The sequence below is a fragment of the Rhinoderma darwinii genome, chromosome 8 (assembly GCF_050947455.1).
Source record: "Rhinoderma darwinii isolate aRhiDar2 chromosome 8, aRhiDar2.hap1, whole genome shotgun sequence".
Lineage (NCBI taxonomy): Eukaryota > Metazoa > Chordata > Amphibia > Anura > Rhinodermatidae > Rhinoderma > Rhinoderma darwinii.
The window spans coordinates 17,031,764-17,057,066 of record NC_134694.1 but is presented as its reverse complement, the minus strand read 5'-3'; the positions used below and the strand labels follow the sequence as shown (position 1 = coordinate 17,057,066).

Genomic DNA, 25,303 nt, shown 5'->3' with positions numbered 1-25,303 from the left:
AGGTCTATTTTATTAAATACTTGCATTCCCCATAAAATAACAATATATTACAATTCTGTATTGTTTCCTTCCTCTGTTATTCTTCCTGGAAATGTATGAATAAATTGACAACTGGTTGTTACCATTCCTCTTGTCAGTAGGGTGTGCCCCTGCACTGACAAGGGGAATGGCAACACCTAGTTGTAAATTTGTTTATACATTTCCAAGAAGAAGAATAGAGGAACTGAACAATGCAGAATCCTAAGAAAAGATGCTCCACCATTGTTCTTTTATGGTGAATACAAGTATTTACTAAAACAGACCTGTCAGGAGAGGTGATGGATCATCTCCAGGGATTTCTGTGGAGAACCACGTCAGGGCCTCGGTTCTCTTTATTGAAGGCAAATCTGCAATGAAGCCTCTCCAGAAGTGAACCAGAGTATTGATCGGTTTTAAAGAAGGGGGCACAAATAAAGGCGGACAAGTATGATGGGCTGGGGGGCATTGTACAGGCATTTCTCCTGTCCTATGATATAGTCAAAAATATGTTGCCGAATTATTGTTGTACAACTTCACTGACCGGAAGCAGAGGTCTTGAAATGGTGAGGAATTGAACACAAATAGTTAAGGCCAATGTCATATTGCTACTAACTTAACTTAGATCGCCATAGAAGACCAGAGCTGCATTCACAATGTGGACTTCAGAGCTGAAATCTCCCAGCATTGCTTTCTGGCTCACTGTCTGCATTCTGAGAAGTGTAGTCTTTTCAACAGGCAGGAAAAGCTAGCTGTCCTATGGCATTAAAAGAGGTCAGCCAAGCTGTTAGGGGTGTGTCTGTCCGCAGGCTTGTTGACTGTTTCCAATAGCAACCACAGAATTGTGAATGTGTGTATATATACATGTATTCCCTTTTCTGCTGGTGACCTGACGTTCCTCATCACCAGGCTCCTTACATGTAATTGTTGACTTTTGCTATTCCTACAGAAGTTGTCTTGCCCGTCTCTTGAGGGAGTTTATGTGACTGAACCCCAGAATATTTATGAGCTCTTGTGCACCCCATCTGTTCATCGCCTGGACATCCTGGAATGGATATGTACAAGGTAAAACCCACAACTCAATAGACCTGATACTGGTTCTGTTATCTTTGTCTGGCGCCTTTAACCCCTTGATGAGTTTGTTCGCATTGAATTTCTAGCATGTTTAAATCATAGCTGAGCAGCACAGAAGCTGCGGTCTCCGAGGTTACTAGCTAATCCCTATAACTCCCCTGAATCACACTCATGGGATCTAGGAAGCTGAGATATGAGGAGTTGTTTGGCATGATAGTTTTGCAGTAGACCTGCTTTTACAGGGGTTACCCACCTTTAAAAAAACAAAACAAAAAAAACACTACTGTTTTTACCCTGAAACAGCGCCACACCTGTCCATAGGTTGTGTCTGGTATTGCAGCTCAGTCCATTGAAGTGAATAGGGTGGAGCTGCAATACCACATACAACCTGTGGACAGCTGTGGCGCTGTTTCTGGAAGAACTGAGCAATGTATTTCTACTCCTGGACGACCCCTTTTTAACAGTCCTCATTCCTGGCTGTGACACGAAGGGAACAAGTTGGTCACCGGTAGCTTTGCAGAGTTAAAAAGGTTCTCCGGGGTTAGATCACTCGGGGTCACTTGAATAGGGCCGAGCTACAATACCAGACAGCCCATTGACAAGAGTAGCGCTATTTCCAGAAAAGCCCACATTTTTTTTATTATTTCTAACCCCCCCATAGATAGGCTATTGGTCACGGTCAGTTCACTTCTTGTTTTTTACCACGTCTCAAGAATACGCCAGGAGTCATTTCTGACTTAGGCCACACGACCGTAACAACTCTCGGTCCACAATTATGGACTCATTCAGTTCTATTGGCCATGGATACCTTTCAATATCGCTACGGATAGGTGTCCATGCCGTAAAAATGTTCAGAAAATTATGGAACATGTCCGTTCTTTTGCATTTTACGGGCCGTGCTCCCATACTTTGTATGGGAGCACAGCCCCAAAATGCGGGCGGCCGGCTGTGACCACAATCGTAGGCCGTGGCTACAGGCACAGCCGTGTGCATGGGGCTTTAAACTCCGACGTGCCAATTCCCCCGATGCACCCAGTGTTTGGCTTTTCTGGCACAGTAAAAAAAAAAACGTACGCCGCACGGTATACGTTTTGTACAATGGGAGTCAATGGCGATGTATGCCATGTAGTGGCATACATCGGGCAATGCTACCGACATATACGTCTGACATGCCTGAAAATCCAGATGTGAACTGGGTCTTAAGGTCCTCCAATTTTGGCCGGCACAACGAGCGCCGATCAACGAGACCGCTTCTTGGTCGGCGCTCGTTTGCTCCTGTCACACGGCGCTATGTATGGAGACGAGCGGACGTTACTCCGAACGCTCGTCCCCATCCATAATTATCATGTCGGCAGCGCGACTCCCTGTTTATACAGGAAGATGTGCTGCCGACAACGATAATATTTTAGGCATCTAAAACGATACGATTATCAGATGATTGAGCATTTGCTTGTTCATCTGCTGAGCGCAGCTCTGTTTACACAGGGAAATTATCGGTAACGAGCGTTCTATGGACGATCGTTTGCCCAATAATTGGCCTGTATAATAGGGCCTTTACCTGTTGGTGAAGAAAATAAAATCACCAGGGACCCTCCATGTCTCAGGCAGACACAGAGACGGGCAAAGCAGCTGTACAGTGTGAAGACCCCGCACAAGTGGCGTTGGGCTATAAGAATGGCCTCCATAGATAATATTATAGATGTCCTGCTCCAGCAGCAACCCCTCCGCTATGTCACCAGCCAATACTACAGAGAGACAAGCGATCATCCTGAGTCTATGCGGGTTTTTATCCATTGTTGTTTATCTGTTATCCGGAGAGGCAGCGACATTTGCATTCAGGCTGCAGTTTTGGCCATGAATAATAAATGAATGCGGTGCCCGGTGGGTGGCTCTATGCTGGATTCCAGCAATGATCCAGTCATTCCAATAGGAAGATAATTATATTTGTCATGAAAAATCTTTCACATTGGTATACTGCCGGCTTGTGAAGGTTGTCATTCTGCGGATATTAATAACTTAATATTCCTGCATCAACCTGTAGAGAAATATGTGCTGTATGACGTGTTTATTGTGTCTTCTCCCTGTGCAGTGCTTACCCCCCTCTTCAGGAACAGTTCTCTTCTTTGAAAGAATCTCAGGCAGAATTAAAAGTCAAAGGTAATTTTCTCCCATTTAATTTTGGCTATTTCAATATCGTGTCAATTAATCTTTGTATACGGGAGCCCATTACAAAATTAGTATTTCCTGACTTGTAATGATGGGAACAGTATGTTCAACGTAATGTTACATGTGAATGTAATGGACAGCCCCTTTAATTAATGGGGTTGTCTGATCATGGGGCGGTTTTACATACTGATAACATCTACAGGATAGGTCATCAGATGTATGAGCGGCGGGGGTCCGACACCTGGACCCAATACCGATCAGCTATACAGGTGACCATGTAAGACAGCTCTTTAATGCAGGCACCAAGTTGATTTGGAGCGTGTAACTGGTCTAGAGGAGGCTGAACTCTTAATGGTTGGTAGGGGATCAAATATTTATTTCTCTGTGCACAATGCAAATAAATATATATCATTTTGACTATGTGATTTTCTTTTTTTTTTTTTTATATAATCTATCTCTCACTGGTAAAATTAACCTAGCCTAAAAATTCTAGACTGTTCATGACTTTGACAGTGGGCAAACTGACAAAATCAGCAAGGGATCAAATACTTATTTCCTTCACTGTATAAAGATGTATTTTTTTCATATCAAAGTTGTCCATAGGCTTTAAATTGAAGTCGGGCCGGCGATCAGCTGATTGTCACAGGTCCAGCTGCAGAAACCTGAAACGGGCCATCTATTTCCCTGCAGCATCTACATTCCGGCCATTAAAGTGAACGGCTAACCATCGACAACTCGAGTCCACCTCAGCAAAAGCTGCTCTTTGTTAGTGTGGTCTTGAAAGAAGATTTGTCACCGGGACGGTGGATGCTACGGCACCTGTTTTTTGGTGTCCGTAAATTTCGTTCACACCGGACACACCTTGCAAAATAAACGGATTGGTCGAGAGCAGAGCAAATGGCCAAATCCACAGAATTGGAGAACAGATTTGTCATGGTCTGCTCTCGGCCAATCAGGTTATGAAAAAAACCAAAACTGAGGAAAAACAATTTTTTTTAAATAAAAAATTAATTTATTTAATAAAAATCATGTATTGTAAACCCCACATAACATTGGTGTCCTCATGACCATAATAACAACATATACTAAAAACTTTGTTGTACCCCCAGAAGAAAATGTAACAAATCAACCAGTTCCTTGAAGAACCTTGAAAGATCTCGTACAGCAGCATCAATGCAGAAGTTAAAAAAAGTTGTACAATCTCAAGTACTGAAATCGAGAAACTAAAAAAAGTGTTTCTCCCTTAACCCCTTAATGACCGGGCCATTTTGCACGTTAATGACCAAGGATTATTTTTTGCTTTTTCATGGTTGCATTCCAAAAGTCGTAACTTTTTTTTATTCCGTCGACATAGCCGTATAAGGGCTTGTTTTTTGCGGGACGAGTTGTATTTTGTAATTGTACCATTTTTAGATGCTTATATTTATTAACTTTTATTAACTTTATTTTAGGAGAGTATTGAAAATAAGCAGCTATTCCAGCATTAATTTTCACGTTATAAATTTACGCCGTTTACCGTGCAGCGTAAATAACATGTTAACTTTATTCTGTGGGTCGGCACGATTACAGGGATACCAAATATGTAAAGGTTTTATATGTTTTTCCTACGTTTGCACAATAAAAAGCCTTTTAGAAAAAAATTACTTGTTTTTGCATCGCCGCATTCCAAGAGACGTAACGTTTTTATTTTTCCGTCTATGTGGCCGTATGTGGGCTTGATTTTTGCGGGCCAATGTGTAGTTTTCATTAGTACTATTTTGGGGTACATAGGACTTATAGATTAACTTTTATTTTATTTTTTATGGGGGGAATGGGAGAAAAGAGAGAATTTTGCCGTTGTTTTTTGCGTTTTTTTGGACGCCGTTCATCCGGCGGTTTAATTAATGTGTTCATTTTGTTGGTCAAGTTGTTACGATCGCGGGGATACCATATATGTGTATGTGTGATTTGTTTTGACACTTTTACTAAATAAAACCACTTTTTGGGCAAAAAAAGTAGTTTTATTTGATTTTCACTGTAATAATTTTTTATTTTTTTTCACCAACTTTATTTAACTGATTGACATTTTTTTTTTTTTTAGACTTCACTATGCGATGTGACGATCGCATATATAATGCTTTGGTATACTTAGTATACCAAAGCATTATTGCCTGTCAGTGTAAAACTGACAGGCAACCTGTTAGGTCATGCCTCCGACATCGCCTAACAGGCAGATGCTGAAGGCAGACCTGGGGGTCTTTGTTAGACCCCCGGCTGCCATGGAAACCCGACGGCGACCTGCGATTTCTTTGCGGGGGTGCCGATCGGGTGACAGAGGGAGCTCCCTCCCTCTGTCAAACACATTAGATGCCGCTGTCACTATTGACAGCGGCATTTAATGGGTTAAACTGCCGGAATCGGAGCGCACTTCGATTCCGGCAGGAGCCAGGCTGTGTAGAACAGCCGTGCTCCTGCCGCTGATCGCGTGGGTACAGTCTCAGTACCCGCGCCATCACAGGACGGATATATCCGTCCTCCTGCGCGAACTAGCAGCTGCTGAGGACGGATATATCCGTCCTTCGGCGTTAAGAGGTTAAGAAGTTAAATTCCAGTCAGAGCATCATGTTGACTCGGATTAAGACCCACTTTAGAGTCGTTTCGAGCCCCCATTTTTTTATTTATTTTTTCTGCTGTTTTAGTGACTGAAACTTGATGAACTATGATAAGGATGTGAGAGAACCTCACGTCTGGCGTATTAAACATTACCTGCTCCTCACAAAACACTTATGGTGAACTCGTAACACCAGACATTACCAGGTATGAAGACATTTCTTTACATAAAGCTCTGGAGAAAAAGATTTTATTTTTCCATTTCCAAAAATAAGGTTACCAAGGTCTTGCCATTGTGCATAAAAACAAGTGAACTCTCATAACACACATCCATCCCCTCCTGCTCCCGCCGTCTTCATCTCTGGGCAGTTCACGGCTTTGTTGTGGCTCCGCTGCTCCGGTCATTTTGACACGTAGCAATAGAGTGACACCGGCTCCACCACGTCCTCCACATTTTTTGTGTCACAACTTCTCCATCTTTCAGATAACTACTCCTTATCCAGATTTTTTTTTGTTTTTAGATTTCCTATTCCCCTATAAACAATGTATATGAACTCTCTTCTTTTAGAGGACTATATCCACAGGAAATACCATACGTTTCTGACAGGTAGGAGTCCACCCCCGGGGCCTCTACCTATTAGATGATCAGGGATTTCCTGACCTTAGTTTGGCAAGCCAAGGGGGGCGGTGGCTGAATACAGGAGGGAATCTCGACCCCCATGAGAGACTTTTAGCGTATCCTGGGGAAAATGCCTTTGAGTCCCATCCCTTCGTGCTACACAATACATCACCAAGCCTTCATCTTAATACGCAGACCTCAAATATCTTAACTTCTTTCTACACTCCCCTCCCCCACATGTCCTGTCTCCTTCGTCCTGAAGTTGCATGATTCCTGTTGACAGTGGGATTTGATCCTATAATAATCTTGTGTAGGGAAAGTCTCTTCTGTAGCCGATAGAACTTGTGTGACCACTTTTGTGCAAGTAGCACGTACTCCAAGGGCTGTCACCCTCACGGGAAGTCAAGTGGTTACTAGGCAACCCAAATGCTCTGACTTTTCAGACTATACTAAGAGGAGCTACAAAAATAAAACCAAACATTCCGCATAGTCATGTAATCGGTTTAGGTCATTGAACGTAGGTTCTATTCCACACACCGTCTATAGCTGTTGTCTGATCACGGGTTTATGGTTTCTACTATTGGGATAGAACAACAAGCTGGATGAGGGACCTCCTCCTGCTTCAGGTAAAGTATAGGAGCTGTTGTGTTGCATGGAAATATTATATTGCGGGTCTACGTTTGTGTGCGTGTATATACATATATACTGCTCAAAATAACTATGGGAACACTTGAATCTTTAGTTCATCGAGATCCGATGTGTGATTTAAGTTGAAAATCTTTACTGGTGTAAATGGCGTAATTTGTTGTGAACAAAATGATGTCTCAACAGTCAGCGGCAGTGTTTATATTCATTTGGTCACTGCCTTCCGTAACTTTATTAATGCCTGAATTTATGAATTCTACAGAAATGGCAAAGCTTGGCTTTGATCTAATGTTGTGTAATCCAGAAGACCTGGACCTCATAAAGGTAAGTGATTTACTATTCTGTATTCAAAGGGTTCTCTAGAAAGAAGCAAATCTTTTTTCACAGCAATGTATATGTTCTAAAATGGTAGAGTGTTTAAAAATGTGGTATCCTTACTGGTTTCCATTAATAAAAATTCCATATATCCCATAGGGGAATGTCAGTCCAAGCAGACAGCTGTCCTTCATGGGGCACTTACTGGATGTTATTCAGACTTGTGATCAAGTGTCCAGCAACTCTGAGCCGCAGTCCGTGACTAAGGGGTAAGTGAATGTTTTCATCATCTACATTAATGGTACTTGTGACGGTCATATCATTGATACAGACCCCATTGTGTCCCCTTATTCACACCTGAGAACCTCTAACCATCCAACCACCGAGCTATAGGAGGATTTAGGGTTAAAGTAAATACGGATGAGCTGTAATACCAGACGCAGCCCATGGACAAGTGTGGCGCTATTTCCAATCTCATACGTCCCTTAACTCGTGTTATTACGTCCAGGTGCGGGGGGTGATGTTTGGGGCACGCACTGAGCGTGCTCCATATGCTGCGGGTGTCTGCTGGTTTTTACAGCGGACACCCGGGACTAACAGCCGGGAGCAGCGATTGTTCTGTTCCTGGCTGTTTAACCTCTCAAATGCTGCGATCAATCGGAACCGCAGCATCTGAGGTGTTGGAAAGAGAAGGGCGGCACCCACTGACCGCTCATCCCCACCCCGCAGTGAGATCGGTCAGTGACGGCGGTTGTTATGGCAGCCCAAGGGCCTAATGAAGGCCCCCAGGACTGCCTTCACTCTGCCTCTGCTAAGCCCTTAAATATTGAAAGTTAAAAAAAAAAAAAAAAAACATTTCCCGTTTTCCCCCTCATGTAAAAAGTAAACAAAATTGGTATCGCTGCGTCCGTAAAAGTCTGAACTATTACAATATAGCGTTGTTTAATGTGCACGGTGAACGCCGTAAAAAAAATTAAACTGCCGAAATCGCTGTTTTTTGGTCAACTTGGCTCTCAAAAATTTTCTTATAAAAAAAAGTGATCAAAAAGTTCTACGTACCAAAAAATTGTACCGATAAAAACTACAGCTCGTCCCGCAAAAAATAAGCCCTCAATCGGTGAAAAAAGTTATGTCTCAGAATATGGCGACACCCAAAATTTTTTTTTTTCAACAAAAATTTTATTATCAATAAAAGTAGTCAAATATTAAAAAAATATATACATTTGGTATCACCGTAACCTTATTGAGCCACAGAATAAAGATAAGTTGTTGTTTTTACCGCACGTTGAAAGCCGTAAAAACTAAACCCAAAAACCAATTGAGGAATCTCAGTTTTTTCCAACTTCAGCCCGCAAAGAAATTTTTTCCAGTTTCCCAGTATATTATATGGAACTATAAATAGTACCATAAGAAACTACAGCTCCTCCCGCAAAAAAATACGCCCTCACACCGCTCTATTGACGGAAAAATAAAAAAGTTATGGCTCTTGGAAGGCGGGGAGTGAAAAATGAAAATTCAAAAAATGGCTTTAAAAAGCCGTTAAAGGGGTTGTCCCAGAATTAAAAAAATAAATCAGACATAATATAGTGCAAGACAATCTCTTTCTATACAGAACGGCTGCATCGTTGGCTTTTCACTGAATCCGTCAGTCCCGCGGACCTCACTGGTTCAGTGTCGGAGGGTCGACACGCAGGATCCACCTGTAATATATCACATCTATGTTATGAGCTGCATCTCCAAAAGTAAAACATATTTTTAATTAAAAACTGATTAAGTTACATTAATCACACTGACTAAAAAAAAAAAGCCCTCAAAGGTGTACATAGACTTTAATCCACTCAGTAGCAGGACATGCACTTTACTATACAGATTGAACACCAGGGGGCGCCATTATAATGAAGTAAATGGAATATCTCACGACTGGAGCATTTTTGTAATTTAAGGTAAATTATAATACTAATTTTTAATGCTGAATTGTATTCCATTAACATTTACTAATGGGACAACACCTTTTAATATGGCTAGCAGTTCTGTCATCATTTTAACTGTGTAACCTTTTGATTGCAAAATTCTCTTTGTAATGCAGCATCTTCTTTTCCCTCATCGCAGCAGTGATAACAACTTTGGTATTTATGCTCGTGAGAATGATGAGCTTCTAAAAGAACTATTCTCAAGTCCTCACTTCCAAGCAACCCTGGCACCAGAGTGCAATCCCTGGCCTGCGGACCTGAAGCCTCTTTTAGTCCCGGAGGGACTGCAGAAACGGTAGTATTTGTGGGAATCCTAGCTGTACATAAGTAGTAGCATATTCTGTATCAAGTGGCTCCATACATTGTCTGGGATTGATTTCAGAAACCGCGCCACTCTTAGCTGTGTTCTGATCTTGCAGCTAATCCCCATTCTAGTGAATGGAACTGAGCTACAATACCAGATACAACCCATTGACAAGAGAGGCGCTGTTTTTGCAAAAGAATCAGACTAAGGACATGAAGCTGTAACTATAGTCAGCCGTTTTGAAGCTTAAAAGTGAGTCTACTGGCCACCCACCTGTAAACCTACTATAAGCTTCTCTCCTGTCCCTCCTGATTTATAGTATCGTGACTGGTTATCTGAGATTCAGGAATATTTTGCAGTCCTGTGCCAGAACCCGGTGCCAGACTATCAGAATTGAACAAATCTCATCCACTGGCTGCAGTTAAAAATCAACTGCGAAAATGTTTCTAAATTGACCTGTGGTGCGGTTCTTTAATCCGCAGCATGTCAATGGGGAGGTAGAAGCCTCAACAAATAGCAAATGTTGCAATTTTTTGCTGTGGACAAACAGCGATTCCGCTGCAATCTGTAAAATAAACTTTTTGTTTAAATTTAACATTCTATACCCCGCCCTGGTGTTGTCATAGCAACGGCTCCTTCTTCCCCTGCTGTTCTCCGTGCAGCCCGACCACCTGCGATGCCGTTTCATCCTATGTGACTGTTGCAGCCGATCACAGGCTATAGCGGTAGCATGGGCTGTAACGTAATCCCAGGAAGCCGGGCTGCACGGAGAACGTGGGACGCCTCACTATGGCAACGGCAGTGAAGTTAAGTATTTGCTTTCTTTTCTGCTCTGTTTTCCGCAGTGGCAATTCCAGGCGACAATCTGCGCCACAATTTGGTGTGGTTTTTTGGAAAGCATTTCCTATGCGTTCTAGATCAGATACGCTGTGTACTTTTATTCAGCGTATCCGACCTGTGTTAACACACCCTTATAGTTTTCAATACATTTCTTTTTGCTGCTTGAAAGTAAATGTCCACCCTCGAACACCATTTTTTTTTCTTAATGGCATGTCAGATTTCTGTTACAGAGCCCCATAACCCCTATGGCCATAGAATTAAATGATAATATTCTACCACCACTAGGGGGAGCTTACAACATACTGTTCATACATTGACCTCCGTAATAACACAGTATGCAGTAAGCTCCCCTTGTTACTGTTCCGTTATCCAGACTTGCACTTCTCCCTTTTCGTGTGTATTACTGTTGGTTTTAGTAACAGCAGCCACTATGATATCCCTTCTGGTTGTGTACACACAGAGGCATTAGCTTTTTGGTTTGTTTATCTATAATATCTGCATTGTTCACCCAGGACACTTCCATGCAGCAAGGATAACGCCATCAGTGACCACATCCAAGAGTTACAGATAATCTCACTGAGTCTTGAAGATCTTAAACAAGAGGTACTGTATGTGTGTGACGCAGATGGGCCAGTGATCTGGCAAACAAGTTTTCATATTAACGCTCGTTCCCAATCATTGCCTTGTGTAAACAGGGCAATGGTCAGCCGATGAACGAGCAAACGCTCATTCATCTGCTGATCGTATCGTTTTTTGCAGCGCTAAATATTATTGTCGTCAGCACATCTCCCTGTATAAACAGACGTGCTGCTGACATGAAAATGTATGAGGACGAGCGATCGTAGTAACCATCTCAATTACTGCTCGTTGTGAAAGGAGCAAACGAGCGGCGATCCACGAGCTGTCTCATGGTCCATATTGCCCGTGTAAAAGGACCCTTACTCCATAGCGCTTAATTTACTTCTTGGTTATAATTTTTTTTGTGGGTGTAAAAGCTTTCGGTATCGCTATACTTTAGAAATACATATTGATACTTTTCAGTTGTCATCGTGTTTCCTGTTTTTGACAAATTTAAAGAGAACCTGTCACTATATAGACCTATCCAAATAATCACATTGGTAGGATACCCTAATAGAGTCAGTCATACTTGTGAGTGCAATTGCACCCACTCAAAACCCTCGAAAATGTAGAACCGGGGGCTGAATAGAAAGTTTCCTTTTCATACATTTTTTCTTTCGAGTTGCATGGTCTATCACGTGATTAATCTCAGCCAGTCAGCAGCTCTGAAAGGGATCATGTGATGTTAACAAGTAGCTCTTTTGTGGTGCAATGTGTCCCTTGAAAAGCAGAACACAATCGCATCTTCTTTCCCAATCCTTTATTTTTTTTTTACTCCCCATTACTAAAGAAAACCAATGTTGCTCGTATGAGTTCATATGGTTTGATCTTGACATTTTTTGCCGTGCAATGTTATGTCTTATTTCTCCGCAGTGCCCCTTCCTCTGCAGATCTGTGCCTGGTGAGGAAACGATTATTCAGAAGCTAAGCGTGGTACTGACAGACTTCCACCAACTCATTACATCGTTCACTCAGGTGTATGAGAATGAACTACAAGAACACTGCGGACACGCAGCACCTCAGATCAGCCACTCAGGTCCTCTCTTCCAGTCCGTTCACCAGTTACTGACTACATGCAGCAAGGTATGTCCACTCGTACGTTCTTTACTTTGTCTGGATGTAAAGCCTTTAGGCTGGGTTCACACGAGCACATTACGTCCGTAATGGACGGACGTATTTCGGCCGGAAGTCCCGGACCGAAATCGGTGCAGGGAGCCGGGCTCCTAGCATCATAGTTATGTACGATGCTAGGAGTCCCTGCCTCTCTGCAGGACAACTGTCCCGTACTGTAATGTTTTCAGTACGGGACAGTAGTTCCACGGAGAGGCAGGGACTCCTAGCGCCGTACATAACTATGATGCTAGGAGCCCGGCTCCCTGCAGTGTGTTCGGTCCGGGACTTCCGGCCGAAATACGTCCGTCCATTACGGACGTAATGTGCTCGTCTGAACCCAGCCTTAAAGTGGTTTTCCAACTGCAAATCTGAAATGACAATCAAATACATGGCTGTGGGCTTAGAATGTGTTGCCGATTCAGTAGCAGAAACTTCTGATCAATGATATCTCAATTTCTAATATCATCCATCCATTTGTCATTGCCTTCTCAGGAGCTGGAGGCAATTGCTCAGTTTACAGAAACCTCCAGTGCGATAGAAGGAGTAGTGAAGAAAAGACAGCAAGCTAAAGAGTGCTGGGGAGGAGGCAGCATGGCCACATTGTGTAAGTAACTTTATTAAGGTTGATAAAAATGAAAAGCCTGTGCGTGTTCTGTATGTAATCTACCTGGGATCTCACTGAAAAAGAAAAAAATGTGGATAACTCTTTTATTTTATTATTCAATATTTACCCCCCCCAATCAGCAGAAGGAAAGGGCAGCTGCCAAAATAAATTCAAAAAATATCCACAGTACAAGACGGAAAACTGTCCATTTAATCTGAAAAAAGCTTTATAGTATAACACATATATAAACAAGAGAAAAAGAAGTCCATAGATCTCAAAAGAAGTCCATAGATCTCAAAAGAAGTTTGAAAAAGTAGAAAATCTTTATTATAAGTCTGCTGAAGTGGACTAGTGTTCTTTACTTACATTGCTGCCCCTTAGTCTTAGGGATCGGTGGGGGTCCCAAAGGCCAAACCCCCAACCATCAGTGAGCTAAGGCATCGCCTAACCATTTGCCATAACTGACCAGTGTGAGAAAACCCCTTTTAAAAAGTGTTACCGGATGGGGGATGTTTAGGATTAAAAAACATGGCTGCTTTCCTTCAAATGCAGCACCACACCTGCCCGTGGGTTGTGTCTGGTAATGGAGCTCAGCTTTATTGAAGTGAATAGGGCTGGGCTGCAGTATGACACACAACCTGTGGGCAGGTGTGGCAGCATTTTCTTCCAATCCTGGACGTTTCTTTTAGGCCTCATGCACATGACCGTGCATTTTGCGTCCGTAACTTACCGCATTATTATATTTTTTTTAATGCTTTATTTATATTTTTACAATACATCATAAGTGTAGATTGTGACAAATAAACATCTGCCTTGGTTGGCTAGCAAAAAAAAAAACCTCTTTTGGTGGAAGATCAGTCTGTTGTTATATGATAATTACCTCCCATGGGAGGAGAGCGGGAACAGAAGAGGCATGCTAATACGAACAACCAATCCGGTCAAACGCAGACACACAACACAGCCGTACTACAAACATCCATCCATCCCCCCTGACTCATCCCAATCCCGGATATCTACTCCTAACAAGGTAAGGATGTGATCGCTGTTTCAGGCGTATTCTTCCATCTGGCCCAGATCTTCACAACCTTATAAGGACAGTTCCTATGAATATACAATTTTTGGTAGAGGGGTACATACTTATTAATAAGCTAAAGCCAATGGACAATATTTGGAACCTCTGTTGCCACTCATTTATCATCCCTAGCAGACAAACTTGAGGGACTAAAATCCTAGAAAACAAGATCATGTAGAAATTCAACAACCGCTGACCAAAAGGGCAAGATCTTAGGGCATAGCCATGTACAGTGAAAATATGTGCCAACATCCGATTGGTATGTAAAGCATGTATCCGAATCGGAAATAGCAATTCTTTTCAGACGTATTGGGGTATAATAGATTCTATGTAGAAATCTGAACTGGATGAGGAAATCCCTAGCACTCACAGCAGTATCAAAGAAGGATCGTTCCACCTCTCGCCACTCCTCATCCGACAACTCTGGGACATCACCACTCCACCCGGAGAAAGCTTTATCAAAGGGACGAGGTCCCACCATTTGCAATAGAGCGTATATTTGTGTCAGAGTTTTAGGGAGGTCCAGGGAGCCCAAGAGGTCGTCCAACTTAGAGTAAGAGAAGTTAGGTGCTCGGGAGGCAAACTAGTGAAAGAAAGCATGTTTGGATATACCAGATCGATCCCTAAGATCCGAGAATGACACCAATCCAGTATCCACAGAGTAAAGTTGGCTCACAAATTTAATCCCGGCCCCCGCCCACAGTGCCGCCCCAGGCAAAGACTCCATATGGGATAAATGAGGTTTGCCTCATAATGGAGTTCTAGGGGAGTATGAGGAGGCAGCGGGATCTGCAGGCACCTTATGCTTAATCTGTCACACTCGGGCAACCTTTTTGAAGTGGGAGGCCCATTGAGCATGGCATCCTATATCTACATAATGAGCTGGTGAGGCTCTCCTAAGAGCTCATGAGCGCCCCCGCAAACGCTGTAGCAGCGTTACCCATAAAAAATGTCAATCCATCAAGGTGCATATACCAATTGCGAGGCAAAATAATAAAAGTAGAGGTGGGGCACTGCCATCCCACCAATGGGCTTAAACATTTGAAGAAGGGTGAGGGCAAATCTGGGGGGAATATGGATATATGGATACCATCCATACGAGTAAAGAACTGTTTTGGCAATAGTATTGGACACACATGGAAAAAATACAGGAACCTGGGGAGATGGATAATTTTAAATAAATTGATTCTACCATAAAGGGAGAGTACGCCACAAATTTATTTGGTGTTCAGTGACCTCCACCAGGGGATCTATATTGAGTACAGGAAAATCCATCAGGTTAAAAACTCAGGACATGTCATTTTTCGGTCCGGATTTGCGTGTTCACAATACTGGTGAAATAGTTGTGAATCCTGATGACACACTGATGCACAACAAAGGTTTTCTCTTGTGCAATGGACCCGTAGTTTTGCGGACTGGAAAACCAATGTGGTTGTGTGTAGGAGGCCTTAATGTTTCTTTGTTTTTTTTTATTCATGCTCTGTGTCTAAATAGTAATAGCAATTTCTCCACAGCATGATTCTGGACAGACAGTCACCACCCACTGCATGGAAAAAGCCTCTATGTTACAACAATGCAGCCAATTACATACCTTTTATCTATCACACGAATACCATGCATACAAAAAGACATCTGTCAAAGACTCTCAACATAAAATATAAAAATAATTGAGATGGGTCCAGGAACCCATTATAGTTGCCACTGAAGCTAAAGAAAGATTAAACGCATCTAATAGTATGTGCAACCATCACATCAACAATTAGGGTCAATGCACACAATGCGTATTACGTGCGGTTTTGCGTAATGCAGTGCCAACATAGTACATGAGATTCCAGGAAATCACATGAACGCGCTGCAGTATTTTTCAGGACGGAAATTGACCTGTGGTGCTCTTTTTAGAATCCGCAGCATATCGATTTATCTTGAGTTTCTGCTTGCCAATTCTATCTGCCTAGTCAGGAAAATTGCACCAAAATACGCAGCATGAAAACGCATCGAAAAACGCACCTTCAAGTGCGTTTTGCCTTTTTTCCTGCGAATTTCTTGCGGTTTTGCTGCATATTTTCCGCAGCAAAATACACAACGTGTAAATGTAGCCTTAAAATACTGTATGTTAATGATCTTTGCACAACCATGTACCGTTGTGCTGGATGGCAACTCCACAGCTGCTAATAGGATCTATATGACGCTAAATACATTAGTGTGCACCTCCAATTTAAAGCGCCCAGGACAAAAACAACGTTACATTGTCAAATAACATAACAAAACCTAAAATAGCAAAGCATATGGTCCAAAAAAGACGTATGAAAGATTAACGTTTATTAGCCATGCAGCTAGACGTATTAGGCAAGACTAGAAAAACCAAGGTTGGATCCAGCACGAGAATTGCAATAAAATGGAAAGGATTTTCCAAGTTTAATGGGCCAGTAAAGTGGCTATTTAAAATCAGGACTTGGATACACTGCGTGACATCCTGGTAGTGTAAGGAAAGTTGTAGTGTTGAAAGAAAGCCTACGCGTTTCAGACGCTACGAGCGTCCTTAATCATGGCTGAAGCGTGTGCGTGTGCCGACACGAGGATCCATGCATGACCACTGAATACCACACATGCAACAAAGGTGAGCTGGAGGTTCCTCTCTCTATTCTTGTTTACCCCAGACGTATTAGGCAGTCGCTTAGCAGAGACCAGGTGGATTTCTGACACTTGTTTCTATTCGCAATGCTTGGTTCAGAGGCAGCCCACTGTGTAGATCTACAGGGTAGCAGCCGCCCAGGATCCAGCATACCTGTAATAAGTGCTTCACTTTATCCCGAGACGGAGGACTTCTACTTCTGGGTTGAGCACATTACATTTATGTAAACTGCTGGGCAGCCCCAGAAAGTGGCGCTTTACCTGGGTGTCTGCAATTTGCACTAAAGGATTTGCTTCCACCATCAGGAGAATAATGCTCTGTGTATACAGGTGAAGGTATACAAAGGTGCACTAATCAAAAGGTGGAACATGTTTGTATGGCACAATATTTATCCTTTTTATTGTTTTCAACAATATCCCAAATGCTGAGAGTTTTGCTTGTCTTCTAGTCCCGAGAGAGTGTTTTGCTTGTCTCCTAGTTCCGAGAGAGTGCTTTGCTTGTCTTCTAGTCCCGAGAGAGTGCTTTGCTTGTCTTCTAGTTCCGAGAGAGTGCTTTGCTTATCTTCTAGTCCCGAGAGAGTGTTTTGCTTGTCTCCTAGTTCCGAGAGAGTGTTTTGCTTGTCTTCTAGTCCTGAGAGAGTGTTTCGCTTGTCTCCTAGTTCCGAGAGAGTGTTTTGCTTGTCTCCTAGTCCTGAGAGAGTGTTTCGCTTGTCTCCTAGTCCCGAGAGAGTGTTTTGCTTGTCTCCTAGTTCCGAGAGAGTGTTTTGCTTGTCTTCTAGTCCCGAGAGAGTGTTTCGCTTGTCTTCTAGTAAGTTGTTTATTTATTTCCAATTCACTATGTAGATGAGAAAATCAAGGAACTAAAGCAAAACTATGAGCTATTCCACAGTTCACTCCAAGAAAACAAGTGACGGGCGACTTGTGGTTGTGACAAGTATTGGCTTCGAGTGGCAGCTTCACCACCTGAAATTTTATATCGGAAATAAAGAGAAACTTGATGATCTTTGACCAACTTAAAATGAAGTGGTGCCTGAATCCATAGAGGACACATTATAAATTGCTGCAGATTTTGTAGCGTGAAGAATGGATCTGCATTTAGAGCCTGAACATCTTCTCACAGTTGGATAATCTACATATAATGTTTAATAATTGCAAGTACTTCACACTGTTTCTTTTGGGCAAGGAAGACCAGTATCTGCTTCCCCTGACTTTCCCGATGTATAAGCCACATAAACTAATCCAAGCTTTCCTTTCGCTTGGCCATCAGGCTTTAAGCTACTGGTATCCGTGATCTATACATAGCAAAACACAGAGAAGACACAGACCAGGTCATGCGTGCGGATTGCCTGCTATAGCTGTAATAAAGGTAATATTTATACTACGACGTGTATGTTTTATTTTTATCCCATTTATGTGTTTTATGAACTTGCTATCCAAATGACCATATACTAACGCTGCTGTATCTAATGGCAAAAATAAGATCCGATCATCGCTCTACATCTCTTGGACCCATGCCTTGGTGAGCCGCCAGGAATGGGTGTCTAGACATCGGTGGCATCTCCATGAAACACTTACAAGTAGTGTTGTACCTGCCTATTGGCATCACTCCATCACCTGAGCACCCACAGCATAGTGTGAAACCAGGATGTTTTTACCCTATGAAGAGCTTTTACCATTTAGTTGGTTTAGCTTAGGAAAGACCATCAGTGTGTAGTAAGACTCAGGCCCCCCTCGATCAACTATAGAAGAAATAGGGACATCCAGATTCATTTATCGCGTCACTTTTAGTTTCCTAAGTATGGCCCTGTGTGTGTTGAATGATCATCAGTTCCATGATGTTGCTGTGGAGTTGTTGTGCTCCGGCACAAGTGAACGGGATCCACAGCAGTGACTTGTTTCCCTTTCGCTGCCATCAAGGGGAGGCTACATCATGTGATTATATGACTTCCATATTTATTGGCCAACTACAGATTGTATACATTTCTATGTATCTTCATGTCTATGGTGCATTTCCAATATATGTTTGTGTCCTATAAATAGCCGTTCTGTAATCTTCACAGATCAGATAAATGACAGAATGAATCACAGCCAGTATCACTCATTATTATTCCTGCCACATCACTCCACCTGTGCTCCACCTGATGATTCACGTTTATAGGTAGGGCGTGTTTTCTGATCTGTAATATTCCCTCATGACAACATAATTATAGTCATCTCCTATGACCGTATGGACATAGTGTAGCAATACCTTGCCACTACCTATAACTATATGCCTTGCCTGATAAAGCAAATTCAATAAGAACGGGTTCACACACAGCGTAAATACTGCAGATTTTCCGCAATGGCTTTCACTGCTGACAATCCGCAGCGTGTTACTGTAGCGATAAAGTGGATGAGATTTGAACAAATCTCATCCACAAACAGCATAAAAAAAAAAGTTAATAAATTTACCTTCAGTGCGGGTTTTTTTTTAATCCACGGCATGTCAACTTATGTTGCAGAATCGCTGCTTTTCTGTTGCGGGTTTTCCCCATTGAATTCAATAGGAAGGTAAAACCCGCAACAAAAAGCAGATATTGCGATTTATTTATTTATTTATTTTTGCGGCGGAAAAGCTGCGATTCCACCACAAAGATTTTAAATCAGAAAAAAAATCTCATACTTACCCAGAACTCTCTGTTTCTGCTTCCTGCCCGTCACCCACTGATGATGTTTCATCCCATGTGACTGCTGCCGCGGTCACATGGGATGAAACGTAATCCCAGAAGGCAGGGTTTTTTTATCTGCTATTTTCTGCAGCGGACATTCTGACTGAAAAACTGTGCGACAATTTGGTGCGGTTTTTCAGCCGGAACTCCCTTCGGCGTCCAGAATAGATACGCTGTGTACTTTTATGCAGCGTATCTGCCCTGTGTGAACATACCATATAGGGCAGGGGTCTCAAGCACGCGGCCCCTGGGGCTGTCATCTGCGGCCCGTGGGACACCGAGCCGCTAGTATTGGCTCTGCTCCGAGACTCTGGAATTCCCTGACATCACTGTCCACGTATGAACAGCGATGTCTGGGGCTTCCTCGAGTCGGAGTCCTGGGCAGAGCGCTAGTATCGGCTCTGCTCCGGGACTCTGTCGAATTCCCTGACATCGGTGTCCATACATCGACAATGATGTCAGGGGCTTCCCCAGAGCGGGAGTCCCAGTGATGTCAGGGGCACTGCTGGAGTCCCAGGAAGAGCCTACTAGCTGCTAACTGAGCCGCCGGACTGCGTTTAGCGACGCTTAAACTGGAACGCTGGATTGTTGAAATAACCACGTGGAGAAATATCTCAAATTTTAAACCTAGCGCTATTATTATAGTAATGTAGTATTAGTATTATAGTAATGTAGTGTTATAGTAGTTCAAATAACTAATTGGTTAACAATAATTTTGTATTGTATCAAATTTGAAAGTAATGCGGCCCATCAACTTCCCATTTTTTTCTATATGCGGCCCACTTACCCGGCCGAGTTTGAGACCCCTGATATATGGTAAGGCTAAAATATAAATGTTATTGTATAGAGTCAAAACGATAAACATAAAGATAGGTTATTGTCATAAACATTTTTAGATGATATTTTTGTATTTTGCTGATGGCCGTAGAGCAGGCGTTTGCCGGTTTCTTAGTATTTGGGTTGTAACTCTGTTACCAAGTATCGTGCTGTACGTGACAATTAGAACGCTTCTGGATTGTGAGCGACCGTCCCTAAAACTGGTCATAGAGTAACCACCGTGAAAAGAGCGACCCCTGGCCAGACTGGCACCTATGCCCTACTTTGACTGATTAACCCTACAGGAGCACTGAGTTCTGAATTATGGCCAGTGCTAGGGTGAGAACACTATGTCAGTTTCAGGGACTGTGTTGCTCACAAGCCAGAAGCGTTCTAATTGTCCTATACGACCCGATATCACTTGCACCCGTAATTACCCGAACTAAAAAACTCAAGTTATTTAACCCGCACGGAGAACGCTGTAAAATTAATCAAAAACAATGCAATGCCAGAATTGCTGTTTTCTCTTCAACCCGTCTCCAAAAAAAGTTATATAAAATGATCAAAAAGTGGTATGCACCCCAAAATAATACCAATAAAAACTACAAGTCATCCCGCTGCATACAAGACCTTCATACACCTACGTTGGCGGAAAAATAAATGTAACGACTCTTAGAATTTGGCGACACAAAAACAAATACTTTAAAAAAGAAAAAACGTTTTTTTTATTGTGCATAAATAAACTATATAAATTGGATATCGCCATCATCGGAATGACGTGCAAAAAAAGTTATTGTTGTTTATACTACCCGGTAAACTAAATTTAAGATCCAAAAAAAGAATGTCAGAATTTCTGTTTTTTACATCCCCCCCCCCTCCTCCCAAAACTAATAAACGTCAATCAATAAGTTATAAGTACCCCATTAACAATAAAATAAAAAAAATTCCAGCAAAAAACAAACCCTCATACGGCTATTTCTGCGAAAAATCAAAAAAGTTCTGGTTCTTGGAATGTCACAATGAAAATACAGAATCACTTGGTCACGAACGCCCAATATAGGTTGGTCACTAAAGGGTTAAGGGTCTCAGCTGTCAGGCCCCCCCACCCATGCCAATAATGTTTTGTCATTTGGAAACCGCTTTCTATAAATGTTTGTGTTGTACAGTCGTCTCTTGTCATTGTGAAATTGTCTTCTCTGAGCTGAAATGAAACTTCGCTGATGATCTCCGGCCAGCAGGAAGTGTCTGTCTGATTGGCTCCTCGTCACCGGAGAAACATGCAGAAGGGTGTTTACACAGAGCTCTATGGATGACGCTCCTGTACGTCCAGTCCTACTCTCTCTGGGAGTGGACCACACACTATATAAACATGTCCACGCATGTCCCTACAAAGACATCAATGATAGCAGCGAAACCAGGATCTCCAACAGGTCAAATCCTAAATATATGGCACAGCAAAATGTAAGTAATGAGAGTAGATGTAATGGTGTGAGGTCAGGTCATCTATCCAGGTCTGAAGACACTTTAAAAATTATAGCGGGCAATCGCTTAAATAGCAACTACCTAATGTTATGAGGATCTCTATAGAGAGTAATGACCCGGAGAACTGCGGAGAAACTTTACAGTCGCTCTGCAGCAGCCGCATGCTGCTTACTACCAGTGGTGGTCTCTTGGTTAAAGCACATTTATATTATATTTTAGGAAATTGCTCAACTAGTAATTCCTAATTGGGGTTTTTTGTTTTTTTTAATTAGTCCTACAAAGTGAATCAGTCCCCAGCTAGTCAAGGCTCTAGTAATATAGAGTGCTGTAAAGGCCAGCTTCTAACATTATCTAGAAAAACCGTAGTGTGACAGGGTGGTGGGTCGGCAGAAACTGAACAGTTGTGACATTGTTCTAGTCTTTGTTCTGAGAATAGTACATAGAGATGTGCGGGGCATGGATTTGGTACACTGTGTTATCATGTATTCTTTGCCTTGTGTTCCAGTTTACCAGGATAGGACAATGCGTTCTGTGGGTTTACATGGGACTGCATCATTTCAGAGTCATCACAGTGAATTAACAATAAAGTCCTAAAAAAAAGTGAATGACCAATTCAACTCTGCTACACCTGTATGTGTTCCTATCTTCTCTTGATATACACTGATCGGCTGATACGATGCCCACATACTGTAGCCTGCAGCGTCCTTAAAGGAGTTGTGCCGTTCCAGCAAATTAATGTTCTGTTCTGTAAAATTAACTTATTCAATTTTCCAATATACTTTCTGTATTACGTCCTCAAAGTTTTCAAGATCTCTGCTTGTTGTTGTTCAGTACTAACACTCATTGTTACCTCCAGTGGATACAATTCTGTCCTTGGTCATGTGATTGACACACTGGAAGTAAACAGTGACTGTACCTGCTGAATAACAACCAGCAGAGATCTCGAAAGCCGTGAGGATTTACATAAATGTCTGATAGATGCAGGTCCCAGCTCTGGAACCTGCACTTATATCGAGAACCGCGGTACCCGTTTCGCCTTGTGCGGTGACCGCTGGCCGTAGAATCCAGGCTGGGACTACTGGAGAGACTCATGCGTCTCTCTTACCATTTTGTTCAATAGTTTAGAGAAATAGCCGAGCAGCTCTTTCTTGTCTGTTTCCCGAACTCCCATTTACCAGAATCCACTAGTCCCTATCTAAATTCTGCAGCAAGCGGCCGCCGCACAAGGCAAAACGGGGTTATTGCCACCTTAATCATTTATGGCATTGTCACAGGATATGCCACAAATGCCTGATCTTGATCTGCCGACCCATCCACTCCAGTTCCTATGCGCTGCTTGAGGATTTTTTATTACATCACTTACGTATTTCTATGTGATTTCCTTAATAAGAGATTATAAAGTACCGTCAGCTTTGGAAGGGAAAGTTGATCGCATGGGAGTCCAATGTGTTGGGTGTTTCCTACAGTTTTTGATAATATTGCTTGAAAAGGTATTTGGGTTGTATGTGATACTAATTAAAACCTATTGATCAGGTTAAAAAAATAAAAGAGGGATTAGGGTCAAAAGTAGGGACTGTCCCTCCAAATGAGACATGGGTAATACTAATGGGGCATATCGGTAGGGGTTTTATTCATGATACGACCCCTTTAAAACTATTTCTAGCTACGGTCCTCAGGAACCCAAGAGTCTTCATGGACTCCGTTATATATTGTTTAGTAAAACGAATCCAATTTAGTTATGATGACAAATCTGCCAAACCCAACATTAACACCGTTTACTGTTTTTTTTTTTAATGAGACCGTCCCCTTCATGTACAAATATTGCACAAATCTTTTTTTTTATTGCTGTTTGTGGTGTTCTAGGTAAGAGAATCAAAAGTAGGTTATTAGGAGGTCATTTCATAACTCCTTCTGACAGAAGATACGACTGATTTACATAAGAAATGCAGATCTTTGGCCATCAAAGGATGTCCACTGTCTGACAAATGTTTCATTGGCTCTTTCCTCACCAAGGTGTGAGATGTGCTGATTACGAATTTGTCACCAAGGCTTGTATTTGGCCTTATATAGGATTCTCACCCACAGTGAGAAATAATTGCCCAAACAACATCCTGACTAAACATCTAAAGCTATGCAAATGGGTGCCTGTGGTGTGACCAAGAGAAACATGGGAGAATGGCATGGTGTTCAAAGAAAATATGATACATCAAGGCAAACCCCATCATAATTGATATTTGTGATGACCCACATAGCTAGTTATGATCAGGGGAAATAGCCCTCATATATATGTCAATTTCAGATCCCTACACTCAGAGGAACTACCTGGGATTGGCTATTGGCTAAAAACATGGGCCTATTATAGTGGTGTTTGATATGCCCTGGTTGGTAAATGTCTGCACAGGTGAATGCAGGTAATATTATATTTCTAGGGGATTCCTGCAAGGACACATGATCACTTTTATGTTTCTCTATAGAAATACAACTGTGTAATGGGAGGAGTACACTTCATTATCATATGAACCGCCTCCTCTCAGTGACATCACCAGCCTCTCAGTGACATCACCAGCCAGTGAACTGGGGGGGAAAAACTGGGTTTAAAATGCCAGTAGAAGTGAGGGTCAGTGTCAGTCGTTGGGGATCCATATCTCGGTTGGAGTGACTGCCCATATTTTCAGCTGTCCCCACAGCCAGGATATCGCCGCTGTACATCAGTAAGGTTTTGTTCTGTTTCTTTTATCCCTTTTATTTTCATAAACTGTTGATTGCATTGTAACTGTATGTATATTTTTTTTAATCTTTTAATCTGACATCTATTTTTTTTATTGCACTGCACTATTGTGTATTAAATTTGAAATATTTATAAGTCTCTTCCTTGTAGTCTTACAGAACTCAATCTTCCGAAGGTGAGGAACGTTACCTGTATTTTATGTTCCATTTAGATAACCTGTGTTATAGGAACTGGTGTTAAGGGAGACTTAGGCCCCTATTGCCTAGATAAGTATAGGTGGTGGTAGCATACTGTGGTATAAATTATTGGGGTGTTTGAAACTACGGGAGTAATTTAGCATAATCCTGTCATCTAGAGTAGGTGGGCGTGGATTTATGAGGTCAATTAATAAACTCAGTAGTGTAGTTCACCCCTGTGACGTGACCTGAGATCGGCGATCGTCACACTGTTTATTTTACACATACTTATGGGATAATGTATTGTAGCTTATAGTGAATCATAAATTAATGGGAATTCTGGTTGCCTAGTAACTGCATCTCTTCCTTCAGTGTAAACATAGCTCCATGCACTGAAGTGGTCACAGGAAGTTCTATCTGCTATACTAAAGACTGCCTCTCCATGCTGCACTGGCTTGTTTTGGGTCTCGCAATCAGGAAGCACCAGAAATGAAGCCGCTTCAGGATTAACCCCTTAGTGTCTAAGCCTGTTTTGGCCTTCAGGACCAGCCCCATTTTTGCAAATCTGACGTGTCACTTTATGTGGTAATAACTCCAGAATGCTTTTACCTATCCAAGCGATTCTGGGATTGTTTTCTCGTGACATGTTGTACTTTATGATACTGAAAAAATTTTGTCATTAAATTCAATATTTATTTGTAAGAAACGCCAAAATTTAGAGAAAATTAGCAAAAATTAGCATTTTTCTAAATTTTAATGTATTTACTTGTAAAACAGATAGTAATACCACACAAAATACATACTAGTTTATATTTCCC

At 42.0% G+C, this 25,303-nt stretch overlaps 2 protein-coding genes across 9 annotated transcripts in view; both read left to right on the top strand.

Moving 5' to 3' along the window:
- The window catches only part of TREX2 (three prime repair exonuclease 2), a 31,055-nt gene that overhangs the window by 1,767 nt on the left and 3,985 nt on the right, over positions 1–25,303 (top strand). For 2 of the 8 annotated variants that reach the window (XM_075835343.1, XM_075835344.1), the window contains exons 2-10: positions 965–1,080; positions 3,179–3,246; positions 7,371–7,432; positions 7,583–7,692; positions 9,533–9,688; positions 11,050–11,140; positions 12,029–12,238; positions 12,761–12,872; positions 17,419–17,937. In XM_075835343.1, coding sequence (XP_075691458.1) covers positions 965–1,080; positions 3,179–3,246; positions 7,371–7,432; positions 7,583–7,692; positions 9,533–9,688; positions 11,050–11,140; positions 12,029–12,238; positions 12,761–12,872; positions 17,419–17,486 — 993 coding nt within the window. In that variant the 3' untranslated portion in view covers positions 17,487–17,937. Of the gene's footprint in view, positions 1–964; positions 1,081–3,178; positions 3,247–7,004; positions 7,090–7,370; positions 7,433–7,582; positions 7,693–9,532; positions 9,689–11,049; positions 11,141–12,028; positions 12,239–12,760; positions 12,873–17,418; positions 17,942–21,384; positions 21,561–24,068; positions 24,293–25,303 lie in introns of those variants that run through there. The other 6 variants (XM_075835345.1, XM_075835347.1, XM_075835349.1 and 3 more) reach the window with 6 other exon arrangements.
- Positions 21,494–25,303, top strand: part of LOC142659323 (5-aminolevulinate synthase, erythroid-specific, mitochondrial-like) — a 34,582-nt gene continuing 30,772 nt past the window's right edge. Inside the window, exon 1 of the mRNA XM_075835342.1 lies at positions 21,494–21,560. The gene's annotated coding sequence lies outside the window, so the exon portion shown is untranslated. The remainder of the gene's footprint in view (positions 21,561–25,303) is intronic.